General features: G+C 45.1%; 1 protein-coding gene across 4 annotated transcripts in view; it reads left to right on the top strand.

Moving 5' to 3' along the window:
• The window catches only part of LOC119650696 (protein madd-4), a 276,121-nt gene that overhangs the window by 147,160 nt on the left and 114,984 nt on the right, over positions 1–13,977 (top strand). For all 4 annotated transcript variants that reach the window (XR_005249352.1, XM_038053678.1, XM_038053677.1 and 1 more), the window contains exons 5-6: positions 372–543; positions 7,698–7,842. Coding sequence is in view for 3 of the 4 variants with exons in the window: in XM_038053678.1 (XP_037909606.1) it covers positions 372–543; positions 7,698–7,842 (317 nt within the window). In the remaining variant the exon portion in view is untranslated. The remainder of the gene's footprint in view (positions 1–371; positions 544–7,697; positions 7,843–13,977) is intronic.

The following is a 13,977-nucleotide window of genomic DNA, read 5'->3' as shown; positions in this document are numbered from 1 at the left end:
GTGAAAGATACATAAATTAAGGAAAACATATTTAGAGTTTTCCTCATCAAATATTCATGAGAATCTGTCGGAATAAATAATTATTATTCTATAATAAATAAATGTTGTTGTCTCGTCTGCTATTTTTCGAAGGATTCAAGGAAAACGGATCCTTGTTCAACTTGAGAAATCCGGCATCAGCAAACTTTATTCAGCAGCTCAATGGCTTAGAAGTTGAAATGAAACATTCAATTATGCACGTTCCATTTAGTCGTAAGATGAAATTTTCCCCGGAAAGCTTGAAATTCCACTGTTGTCAAGGATCTTTTATTTTATTTCCTTGAAATCCTCTTGTAATGTTGGTAATAATTTGTAAAAAATTTTTTTTTCAGGGGACGACCAGCTCATTTGCCAGATGATGAGACAGTAGTTGAGACGGACAGTGCTGATGGATCGGAATCCTTTGATGAACCAAGTGTTATAGTGCAACTTACGAATAGGGTGCAAGATGGGACGAGATGTCGACCAGGAAGTTTGGATATGTGCATTCAGGGAAAGTGTCAGGTAAGGAATTAAAGGTCTAAGGGTCAATCGTTTTTAGTCCTACAGTTTTATGGCTAAGAGAAAAAACCTTCCCAGAACCAACTATCTGCATCTGTGACGTAAAAATATCTGCCTACGTCTGATCACCAAAATCATCTCTCCCTTCTTTCATTTGTTCAAATGAGCAATGCGCCTTAGAGCTATAAATGGGCTATCATCACCCTCCCATGAAAACTAAACTTACCATAGTTCACACACCGAATGGGTTCGCTAGATAATTCTTTGTCTGTCTGGCTTTTTTTGAGAAAATGAAAATCTTCGAAAGATATTGACCTCTACACGCCATTGAGTGGGACTTTTACTCACTAAAACCACAGCGGATTCGTCCCCCCCTACCTCATGGAAGCACCTTCAGATATCACATCGCGGAACGGTGTTGACTTAATTTAGCTATGTCTTCTACCCGCGGCAGACGCAACCACGCAGATGATAGCATTTCACGGAAAGTTCCCCTTTTCTTCTAGGAATCTCAGGCATTGGAAGAATACGTGTGCTGCGTCCTCCGGGACACCATTGCAGTTTGGACAACCAGGTGAGGTGTCCAATGTAAACCTATACAGGTATTGTCGGTATCCACTGTGTAAGATTATAATTCATCTCCCCATATTTGTGGCTGGAGAGACCACTCCCTGATGTTTGGGACCAACTTGTGTGTCCAACGACCCTTGTTTGAGTGATCCCATCACTATTGCCATCTAAATGTAGATCTCTCCCTTACGGCTTGTTTCGTTTCCAATAAAGGAGAGATGGACTTGATGTTATATATGTACGTCATCTAATTTGCCATGATATCAATTGGCACCATTCCTGAGATGATGAGCGTGGTATCATCTGAGACATACCGGAAGGCAGAACACACTTTTAGGGCTGTTATTCTATATACCGCACTCAGTTCATATGCGCTTTGCATCTATCATCACTCCCAAGTATTTGATGGCTGACTTGAAATTGAACTGAATTTCTCTTCCGGCGCTTGGTGATAAGACCCATTTCCATCTTTTCTTCCGTGAGTACCAGCCAAGCGCTAGCCAAGCAAATCCTAGCTTCACTGGTTGCTCCCTATGAGTACAACTCAGCAACCTCAAAATGTTTTCCAACCACAGCCACTGCAATGTCATCAGCGTAGCCGTAACCGTGGCCTCCTGTGGAACCGGAAGATTAAGAATATCATTGCACATAATGTTGCATAGCCCTACGAGACACCCACGGAGACAACGTACTCCTGGGGTCCACCATCGGCGTCATAAGAACTTCCGTTTCGCAAGTAGCTGTCCGCCATGGCAGCGAGATAGATGGGAACGCCAATCGTCGCCAGAGACTTTTATATACGGTTCCAATTGGCCTATTAGAATGCATTTTTCACATCCAGTTAGTAACTCGCAATATTTGCTGATACAACCCTTTCCGTGATGGCATCAATGGTTGACCTGAATTTACGGGACCCATACTGTCGTTCGGAGAGGCCTCGTTGGCTGATAACGACCGGGAGCAATAACTTGTAGACTACCCGCTTCAACATTTTTCCAATAGTCTCTAAAAGACATATGGGTCTATAGGACGATGGCTCATCTAGAAGTTTACCACCCTTAGGCAAGAGTTCCAACTGTAGGGAATATCCCCTCGGACATATAGGTTTCAAACAACTCAGCAGTTTAAGTTTCGTTGTCACCTATTCTGCTGCAGATTTCCAAAAGCTCGTCTGTGATTACTGCTGTAATTGCCGCCACATTCAGAGTTTTCTGAATGGTTTCAGCACCCCTGAAGAAATAGCCCTTGGTTTATTTTCAACGTTTCGCTCCGCTGGATAGCCAGCTTGATATTTTTGCGAACCTCCGTGCAAGCATGCTTATTATGTAGGCCATTTATCTGGCCCGGTGGCAGGCTGGTCGAAGGCCGGCCAATCCACTATTCCACCAGAAGTTGGGTCTTATAGTGGGTAATGTGCACCTCCTTTTGCCACATGCCTTAGAGATGCATTGTGGGACATGGATAGCCTTTTCCGTAGGGCTGCCAGCCTTAGTAGGTTGATCCAGTCACACTTCCATGAACTTCTGTCCATTGAGCGCTTTTGCGGATCAGCCTGATGTTCCACTCGGTTTTGGGTATGTTATTTGCCTATCGTGTGGCTGTCTTCTTAGTTTGAAGATAACTGCCTGGCGATCGCTGTGGGTGTAGTCCTCGTTAATGCGCCAGGTAATAAAACGCGTCAGTGCAGGGCTAACAAAGAACAGATCTGCGATTAAAGCAAATCCTCCTTTGAGATAGGTACTTATGTTACCTTCGCTCACTAGAACAATATCTAACTAGGCAAAAGCCTCTTGCGTTATTCTATCTGCTTCCCCATTCCAAGGCCCACGCATTAAAATCACCGGCAATCGCCTCCGGTTTTCGTTCCCTTTTTTTTTGGAGTAGTACAGGTGAATGCGTTTACGCATAGAGTGTTGGACTCCCGCAACAGTACGCTGTCAGACTGCCACCTAAACACCTCCTTGTCATCAGAGAACTAGCCTGAAACCGTTTGACATATTACTTCCGGTTTACCCTCCCGCTCTCCCGGCTTTGAGATCCTTCAAGTCAAGGAATCCCGTTCACCGGGAGGGGAGGGGAGGAAGGGAGTTGTTAGTTCAGGGAACCCTTGACCCCGATTCCTCCGCCGGTCGAGTTCAATTTTCCTCGCAATAAGAAGAGCCCGAACATAATGCGCAGCACGATTTCAGCGCTCTTCAGCATCTCTCTGATGATGTTGTCTGGAGGGAGCTCCCCTGTGCCTACATAAAGCTGCTGACGAAAACCGTTCCACCTCTAGTAAGAGAACACAATCAACGTCGTCCGCCATTCCATTGCAGAGCACACAACCAGGAGATCGCACCTTCCCAATCCTGTGCAGGTAAGATAGAAAACCTCCATGCCTCTTAGAAGTTGGGTAAAGAAGTAATCAATCTCACCGTGCGTTCAGTTCAGCCATGGGTCTAAATTGTTGAAAAGCCGCGCAGGCCACTCGGTAAAGGTACGTTGACGTTCTTCACAGACACCCAACCTTCTAAAGTTTTCACCCTAACGGCGATAGAGAGTTTTACGCTCCTTGGCAAGAAGGGCAACGAGGATCACTACTGCGATAACCATCACAGCCAATTCTGAGACATGGCGGTAAGCCGACGCCACTCGTCAAGTTCCCTGTCTTTGCACTTGAGCAAAGGGCTTACGATGCACTTCATTACCAAGGGCATCCGCCCATACCTCCGCGCCATCGAGCAGAACCAACTACGTTGCTCCCATATGGAGACGTCTCCTATTAGATATAGGTTGAGACTGCAGCTGCAGCTCTGTCCACTGCTGCTTTGATTTGCTTTAAGAAGCTTATCTTCGAGTCGGGTATTAAACTAAGGTATTTAACTGCTGGTTTTGACTTTATAGTCAACTTGCCAATCGATATGGGTCTCCGGGTCGGGATTCTCTTTCTGGTTAAGACGGACTTCGTTTTTTTTCCAGCGCAAGACTAAAACCATGAGCAACCCTCCATCCATTCATCCGTCGCACCAATATGCTAAGTCTGCTTTGCGCCTGTTCAACAGTGCGTCCGGCAGCAAGTGTCGCAACGTCGTCTGCACAACCGAACAGACGCGACTTTGCGGGCATATCGAGACACAGTAGTCTATCATAGAAAGCGTTCCAGAGGTCGGGCCCTAGGATGGATCCCTTTGCTGCTCCCAACGTGAGTTCCATCATCCTCTGGCCTTCTAGCGTTTCATAGATCCGGGGGCGGTCTTTCAGATACTCCCTCGAAATCGATAGCTTGGCACGTGAAATGAGTTTTCTAATGTGCCTAGCGTATCTGTTTAGCTTACGGAATTGAAGCATTTCTAACATCAAGCATTATGAGGAGCACTATCCATCGAGATCGGTGGTTGTGCCTCGGCTCCATGAACCGCATCCGCGACCTCCGTATTATCTACTGTGGATATCGTTGTTCAGAACCTGATTTGTCTTGGGGATAATCCCCGGCGGCGCGCATCCCTTCAGCGAGTCTATTCCTAATGAGTTTTTCGAGCGGTCAGTATGCAGACGGAAGCTTCGGATCTCCTTTCCTCTTGCCAATCAGCGCGAGTCTGGCCACTTCCCAGGAGCAAGAAAAAATGCCCTGCCACATGCAAGCGCTGAACACTGCAAGTAGCAAGTCTGGTCGTTGGCGGAACACGAGTTTGAAAACTCCCACCGGGATGCCGTCAGAACCTGCGGCCTTCTTGTTTTCATGGTGAGAACCATTTCTTCGAACTATATTATTGTGAAAAAGGGGCTATCCCCGACGCTTCTGCACTATTGACATCAAGCCGTACAAAATGTCTGGGTAATAATGACCTTAAAATGCGGTCCTTCTGGTCGGTACTTAATATGCAGAGCTTCTGGGGGGCCCGAGTTTCCGGGTAATAAGCTTATCGCTAAGTCCCCACGGGTCCTCATTCACCTCGTTAACCAGGTTCTGCCAACCACGAGCTTTGCTTTTATTTATCGCGCTGCGGAGTCTCCTTTTCGCTGAACTCTACTGTGACTTCATGGCACATGCCTTCTCGATTGTGTGTAAACATTGAGCCAAATGGCGGAGCTTATGACACTCCGTCTGTAGGTCGGCAATTTCTGCCGTCTAACTGTTCATAGAAGTTTTGTCGCGGTTGGGGCCCCTCCCGGACATGGAAGCCTCACACGCTGTCGTTATCAGGCTCATCACTGAATTCACGACGATGTCAGGTGCGACGCTACCACCCTCCAGAGCGCCCTCAAGCTCGGCACTTCCTACTCCAAGAGCTTAGCTTCGACGAACTTCCCGATGTTCCACCCTCGCAACATTCCACAAACAGGGGGAGCGTTGGTGCTCGCCGGCAGGTTGCGTGAACCACTTCGAACGCGATGTACTGGTACTCAGTGGACAACACTAAGAAGTGGTAAGCGGTTGCACTCCGGTGCATGTTTATTTGTAAAATGCGAATCATGCCATTCGCACCCTAGCCCTTTCCAGTTCCGCCCTAAAGAGTGGATACCGTTCTGAGACTGGAGTGTGTGCGACGCTCTCACCGGACGCGCCAAGATCCCTGCAGAGAACGCAACTTTCGCTTCCATTGCAGGTCTTCGCTTGATGACCTACCTGGCCGCATCTCGGGCATGTTGTCCTCCTCTCCGGTCCCTTGTAAGTTGCTGACCTGTTTCCATAGTCCAGACACCTGTAGCACTTGGTGGGGACTATCCGGGTTCGTACCCTACATATTACAGATCCAATTTTGATTTTTCGCTTCTAAGGAGTTTTCTCGCATATTACTCGAGGACTTCCACCACAGAGAGTTTTTGGCCTCGAGCATTTACAGAGGCGATACCTATCCGGGGATTGGCTAACTTTGGACATCTACGCTTTATCGCCTTTTCCACTTCGATCTTTCCTGTGAAGCACTCAAGATCCGGGATTTCTAGAGAGCACCTGGGCTCTAGACTAGAAGTGAGAAGCTTCTCTTCAAGTAACCCCTTGACTACTTCACAGGACGTGCTCTTGCTAGTCGTCTTCTGGCCTAGTTCGACGTGGACTCCACGACCCCTAATTTTCGACTTAATGAGCAGAGCAGACGGTCTGGTCCTTCTACGTTTCCTCGTCTTTTCTGCTACCGGCTTTCGGTTTGGAGCCTCCTTGTCTTTGAACAGACGGGTCTCTGGCGGCGTAGTCAGTTGTTTCCTTTTATCTCTCTTTGCCTTCTTTTTTTGGGTCCTGGAAACTACTTTGATAAAGTCTTCTTCAGGTACGTCGTCCTCTTTCCGCTTTTTCCTAACTTCGCTGTGCAGTGAGCTATCTGGAGTTAAAGTCCTATCTTAATTGCTTCAATAAATCGATATATTCTTCTTTAACTTTTGGCAGCCATATTAAAACGTCTCCTTGTAATTTGCTCCAACCTCAATTTGATATGCATTCCTAAATTATTCATGATCACTGAACCTTCCTAGGCTAAGGAGCAAAACTTAATCAAGGCATGTGTGCATGTTCAGCGATTCTTGAGATAAAGTTTCCCAAAAATGCCAAATGGCTTGGGCAGACAAACAACCTCAACAAGGACACGTGTAGCCCAGATACCATCGAGCTCATCAATACTGAAAAGCCAATCGCACACAGAACACGGCACAGCTCTTTGACATACATTTCTGACTTCTTTTCAAATCAATCACTTCCAGAAGAAATTACTCAAGGCATAATAATTAATTACTGAGAAACAAGGACGCACAAGGACTAAATACGTACAAAAAATAATATGGTATTCTCCGAGAAAGTTTCGCTTCCCTTATTAAGATTATTAACGGAGAAGGAGACGAGAAGTAATAACAACGAATGAAATAACGAAACCGATAAGGACAGCCAGGACCTTTCACCTTCTCACCTTCCCTACCTGGACTTCAGTCACGTTTTTCCCGTCCTTCACAATTGTCGTCTGCGAGAACACAGAACAGGAAGCAGGAATTTACCTCGAAGTGAAAAAGTTATTCACCAACAAAGTCAAACGGAGCTAACGAGTGGGCCAGGACAACAAAAGAGCGGCAAGGAGCTGCTCAAGTCAGGCAAGGCACCACAACCCTATTTGAATAGAGGAAAAATATGTTTGAACAAGAAGAGCACCAAGAAGGAGCATTACATTATCTATTGGCGAATGTACTGGCATTTAACCGACTAACCACCCCGAAATCGAGAAAAAGCTTCGACAAGAAAAATGACGAGGTCTGTAGAAAGTCGGCCAAAGTCATTTATCACGCAGAGAACGTGAATTGTTAAGTTGCAGGCAACTGGGTTCCAGCAGCGGCGGCAGGACGCCAAGCGGAGGAGACGATAGCCCGTCGTCTCATAAATCCTAGACACTTATTTTGCACCCACCTGCCCCTTGTCGGAATTGTCTTCTTGAATTTCAAATCCGCCTCGTTACGCTGTCTTACGGAATTCTCTGGTTCCAGCTCTCCCCGCCCCCTTCCCTATCTGCTCGCTTTTCGTCCTATTCTCACTATAAATATTGCCAGGATCTTATTGTTTTATGCATGTTTCCTCCCATCCAGTGTTCCTACTTTTTCACATTATTTGTTTATGCTTCTCATTTCAGCGTGTCGGTTGCGATTTGAAAATTGGCTCAGCGAAAAAAGTGGATGCGTGTGGAGTGTGCGGCGGTGATGGGAGTTCGTGTTCGCAACCCCTCTATCATTGGGAGATGGCAGCGATGTCACTATGTTCGGTAACATGTGGTGGAGGTAAGTTTCGCATGGAAAAGCATTTATCCTGTCTGCAACGAGCTTACACTCGCAACAAACACTCCGCGCCCTTAATGCCCCAGGCCCACTCTTTCCAGGACATGCTTTGTTATTTTCCGTAGAATCCTCACCGGGGGATGGAGATTCGAGGAGAATAGTATCTTCATAAATATGCTGTCCTGATTTTTCCTATCTGCCTATGAAAATATTTTATGTCTATTTTTGTAAGCGATATTTTATAGGAACGTTTGTCTATTGCGGAAAAAAATACTTTCGTGTCATAGTTGCGTTTGCTCTCCTCCCATCCTGGTTCGCCTGGGCTGGAAACAGGAGCACGCACAAGAATTTGAATCAGATCATCATATCATCGTCGAAAAGAAATAACTAGAAGCCATGAATAATTCAAATGCTAAATTGTGTTCCCATTTTTTTTTTCAAACCGTAAACGTAAATGTAGTTTCTGAAATGTTTTCAGGAACGAAAGATATTTCTGAGAATATCCTGGCGCGTACAGTTTAGTTTTTCAGAAGGGATGATGGCTTTTATATCTCGGTTTGAAGTCTAGTTAGATGTAACGTTTCTGGGGCAGATCTGTCAATAGAGGAAATACTGACATGAAATTCAAATCCTTAGAGGAGTATCTTTAAAAGTATCTTTAATATTTGACAGAAAGGACGCTTAAATTAAGCTATTACTTACAGGGTCCTTTAATTTTCAACTTTGGCATTTCAATGGACAGTTTAACTTTCAGGGCAGAGAACTAGAGAGTGTCTAATCTGAGATCCTTCTTGGATCCTGCTGGATAATTTTCACCCTGAATCTTTTTCAGTTTCATAATGACTGGTAACAGGCTGCCAATGGGATCAAATGGAACGACACTAAGGATCTTTCGTTTAATGAAGATTGTGTCTTGCTTTTTTTAATACTGTACTGAAAATAATCCTTTCGCGGATTGTAATACAGTCCCAGAGTCTTTTATTCTCTCTCGGCATTTTTCAAATCTACAAAAGGATCTTTTTACCCTGTGTAGTGACATAATTGGTTGCAATGGCTGAAAAACCATCCTTAGTGTCTGGATACGACCAAAAGGGAAGAACTATCCCCAAAAACCTAGAAAAAATTAGCTAAATTTGCCGTGAAGGTCTGCCCGCAATCATTGAAGTTCCATTGAAGTGTTCTTTCGACACGTGTTTGGACGCATCTGTGCTAGCCTTTGAAAACTTTGAACCCTCACCTGTCATTATACAAAATTTCACGTATGTTGTCAATAGATGGCGACACATAAACATATCTTGTGTTGTACTTATCACATCGGGTCATACTATACAGCGATTTGAAAACGGCAATTTGGGCTACAGGTGTCTCTTTGAAAGTTTTATGATCGTACGTTTCAGTCTCAAGTTATAGCGCGTCAAAGATGGAGTCCACCAAGGAAGAAATTCGTCATATTTTACATTTTTATTACCTGAGAAGTAAAAATGCAATGAAGGCGGCCAAAAAAATTTGCGAAGTTTATCGGTCCGATACTGTGACGATTCGCACAGCACAGCGTTAGTTCGATCGATTTCGTTCTGGTGTAGTGGATGTCGAAGATACAACCCCTGGTAGGCCAATCGTTGTAGAAATCGATAAAATCGTCGAAATCATCCAAGTAGACCGGCATGTGAGCATTCGCTAGATTGGTCAGGAACTGGGTAAGAACCATAAAACAGTTTGGAATCATTGGCAGAAGATTGGATTCCAAAAAAGCGGGATGTTTGGGTGCCACACGAGTTGACGGAAAAAATCTCTTGGACCGAATCAACGTCCGCGATGCACTGCTGAAACGGAACGATTTCGACCCATTTTTGTAGTCGATGGTGACTGGTGATGAAAAGTTAATCACGTACGAAAATCTCAAGCGAAAAAGATCGTGGTCGAAGCGCGGCGAGCCAGCCCAAACCATTGCCAAGCCCGGATTGACGGCCAGGAAGGTTTTGCTGTGTGTGTGGTGGGATTGGAAGGGAGTCATCCACTATGAGCTGCTCAACTATGGCCACACCCTCAATTCGGTCCTCTACTGTGAGCAACTCGACCATTTGAAGTAGGCTAGGCGATTGACCAGAAGCGGCCAGGAATTGGTCAATAGGAATGGTGTTCTGTTGAGTTGCCTTCTAAATGGAAACAAGTTTGCCAACAAAACGGCGTATATTTGACTTAAATCGGATAATTCTATGTTAAATAAAGCGTTAAAATTCGATCACGAATACGACATTACTTTTTCCCTAACCCAATACTTTAACAAGCGCGGGGATTCGCGTGCACCTAAAAAAATTAGCATACGCGAGCTAAACCTGGAATAAAAAAAGACGTCTCGACCGCGCGTTTGGAGCCGTTAAACCGCGTACGAAAATTAGGAACTCATCTGAATGGAGGAAGAAGGCTAAACTGTTTAAGAAACCGACCTTCACAAGCACGGGTGAATCCTATTTCACATTCAGGAATAAATTCTATAAAGCAAACTCTGGGGCAGCAATGGGTGAACCCTTCCCACCGCTGCTATGCGAGGTATTAATGGAGAACCTGGAGAATGAACTCGAGGATGCTGGGACACTACCGATATTCTGCATCAGATACATGGACGATGTAATTAGCAATCATCGAAATGGAAGAAGCAGGAAAAATCCTCGAGAAACTGAAGCGAACAGATAGGAACATCGAGTTTACCATGGAGATTGAAAAGGAAGGGGAGATACCGTCCCTGCACTTAAAAATAATTCGAGAAAGTGGGGATTTTGAATCCGATATCTACAGGAAACCGACCCAGATACAATGAACCATCACATACACCTCAAAGTACGATTTCCACCATAAGATGGCAGCTTGCAACTTTATGATTCACAGGATGGTCTAAACACCGCTCAACGAGGTAAAAAGCACTACATCCTGGAAATAGCCAAGAAAACCGGATACAATAGGAACCTCATCGAAACCAAATCAAAAAAAGACTACGCCAGGCTTCAAGACGGCAACTTTCAACACTTCTCCAGGAGGCCAACACAGACCCTAGGCAATGGATAATATTAACCTACTCGGATCGGACGTAGAACATCAAAAGGCGGCTACACAAACCTGAATTCTGAGCCACCTCAACCAGCAGACGATACCTACTTAGGACCCGGTTACAATCAGTCAAGGACAAAAAAGAGTGTATTGAAAAAAACGGTAATTATTAAATCTCCTGTCATCACTGCAACAAGGTTTATGCACACACCAGGGTGTTGGAACACATAAAAGATGCCAAATCTGCTAAAAATCTGAATAACCCACACATAAAGTCCGCGGTTGCCAAACATATAATAGAGCACAACGCCTATATTTTGAAAGAAGTGAACGACGTTAGAAAACTAGACTCATACCAGAGCCTCCCCCCCCCCCCCCCCCGAAAAAAGGCTAAAGGCATAATTAAGATATCATAATTACAGGAATAGTGCGGCCTCTGAGGTTCCCCTCTTTCTTTGGCATCCTCAGGCAATTATATTGAAGAATGTCCTTTGCTGTGAGAGTTTTGATGGGCTAAGGAGGAGGAGGCAAAAAGTGAGGAAACCTCAGAGGACGCGCCTTACTAAACATTGGTACCTTCTCGCTATGTCCAATTCTGACTAGTGGCTCTCTGGACTTAAACTTAAGCTATCTGATGCACGACTAAGCGATTTTGATGGTTCTTAAATTGTTCGACCCACCCACTTAACTCACAAATTGTAGCTATGGGGCAAATTGTCTCCACGACTTCAAGTCGCAAGCTGCGTCGCAGGGTCTCAACCAGTTCAACCTCCTTGGGTGGTTGCTGGAGTCTGGACACCAACCATCGAATATCTATATAGAATTCCACGAAGGATTTTCGGTCGTTTTGGGTTCGGCTTCAGATCCGCTACCAGTGATCAGCGATCCCTCTGGCCCGTCATATATTAAACTCTAAGATTTTATGATATGGGATGTTTCGTCAGGAGACATCACGCCACAAGCACGACCCGTCGAACGGCTGGGAGATTTAAAAGGAGGTAAGAGCGACTAACGCGACACAGGGGCTGGGGGTCGATCCATCTTCGGAGGGTTTGTAAGCCTGGAAGAGCGCTGTCCCTCGTTCAACACCTCCTTGGCACCACAAAACAGGCTTAGCCTCGACATCAACCAGGTTTCTAAATACGGTACCAACGGCCATTTTGGCGTCACATTGTATGGTCTTCTAACATAGGTTGCCGGACTCGATCCTCGTGAGGTGTCGTCTGTCGACGGAGTTTTCGAGCTGAAGTCAAGCGCTGTTTCCCGTGCGCCCCTGATGAGTCATCCATCAACCCACTGCTCTTCGTTCGTCGGGACCCGATTCAACGCCACGTAGACCGTATCCTGTCCAAGATCTCATGTCGATTGTCATCTGCTCGATCAGGATGAAAGCAGTTTGCACATCATGGGTTGTCTTTCTCATGATGTCGATATCGTGAGTAGTTGAGTGAACTTAAAGAGGATGGTAACAGCTCACTTTTCCCGGGACCAGGAAGGAAAGTTGTTGATGGTGAAAGCTCTCGAGAGACATCCTGCTGCTTTTATTTGGCCTCGCAAATTTGTCAGAGTCAACCTGGCTAACCTTAGCAACTTAATCGTGCTACCGAATTCCCCCTTGATCCTTCATGTAGCTTACTCCAAGCTGTGTCAAAATTATATAGTATAGGGTTGTTGCTCATGTTCCCTGGAAGCGGTGATCCGATCTAGCTCTTACTCTTTGACAGAGTCTGTGGGGATGGGGTGGATTTTAATGGAAGCAGGAAGATTTCAATATCGCGATTTTCTAGCTTCTGTCATGTGCACGCCATAGTTAGGCATTAAAAGAACTGCCCCAGTTTCTCTAGCACAATTTTTCTCGATTTGTCCCATCCCTCTAAAACAAGTAGAAGTGTATCTCTCTAATTGTCCAGCCAAGCACCCTAATTTTTTTTATCATGAGAAGCCTTCCTTCGCTAATCCAGATAACCTCGTCAAAACCGCACGACGTACTTTAGGTTGATAATTGGGTTTCTAACCTTCACCAGGATTTTCTTTTTACTTACTAGTCGCCTACTCCATGGCTCACCGCATAAATATTACAATCAATTATTAGACGACGTGGCGTGGATCTATTCCTGGCTAATCATTATGCTTGTCCTAGAAGGAGCAGAGCAGGTACATATGTGGACCAGGTTGATGTTTGCTATTGCAAAATTGGCTCCCATTTTGGTTGAAAGACCTTTTTCCAACATGATCATATCACAAGATTGGTCAATATAATTGTGGCCCGAGCAGTCCTGCCATTTTTCCTATGCGGGTTGCAAATTACCGCCACGGTAATACGTAAGTGCACGAACTTGCCGAATAGATTTTCCCCCTCCTGGGAATGGCCATCTATGCTTTCTTGTATTCACTCTTCCATATGCTCTTCTTTATGCTGATTTAGTTCATGCTGTTGAGGACGAATTACTCCGCAAATTCAATGAGAGTATCATCCCGTGAGGTCGCCTCAACTATATCAATGTCTTCTATCTCCTGTTTTTTATCTTTTACCTCAACTTCTTGACTAATAACCTCATCTATTTTCCAGCAAAAGTGTTTTCTACCGGACTTAGGGGAGGGAGTATGGGATACTACATTCCTTCTAACGTCACTGTCAAAATTTCACATTCCCCTAAGTTGATGCTTGGGACTGCATCTGAACCCGAAATACAAAAGGGTGACCTTGGGTGTTCTGAATCTTGGCATTCACAGACATAAAAAGAAGATTGCCAACCTTCAAGACCGCGCATGGACCCTCCTGTTTTACCGAGCCTGGCTAGCACAAAAGTGCAGAGTTGTGTCCAAAAACTCAGATGAACCTTATATATAGTCTAATGTCAACTCAAGGATGCAATTCAGTCCACAGACTAATAGTATCTCAAGTGCCAATCTACGACCCGCGGATTGGGAAGGATATGTGCACTCTCAGTGAAACCCATTGCCATCCCGAAATAAAGGGTAGTTTTTCGTAGTCTCAAGCTACTACCACCAGTGAGGCACAGTCAGTGAACGATGACAGTCTGAATAGAACCCGCAGACCACCATTTAAAATGAACCTGTATGTATCAGGTC

Source organism: Hermetia illucens, chromosome 3 (genome assembly GCF_905115235.1).
Source record: "Hermetia illucens chromosome 3, iHerIll2.2.curated.20191125, whole genome shotgun sequence".
NCBI lineage: Eukaryota > Metazoa > Arthropoda > Insecta > Diptera > Stratiomyidae > Hermetia > Hermetia illucens.
Note: the sequence above shows the minus strand (reverse complement) of the source record. Positions and strands in the feature narration are given on the sequence as shown.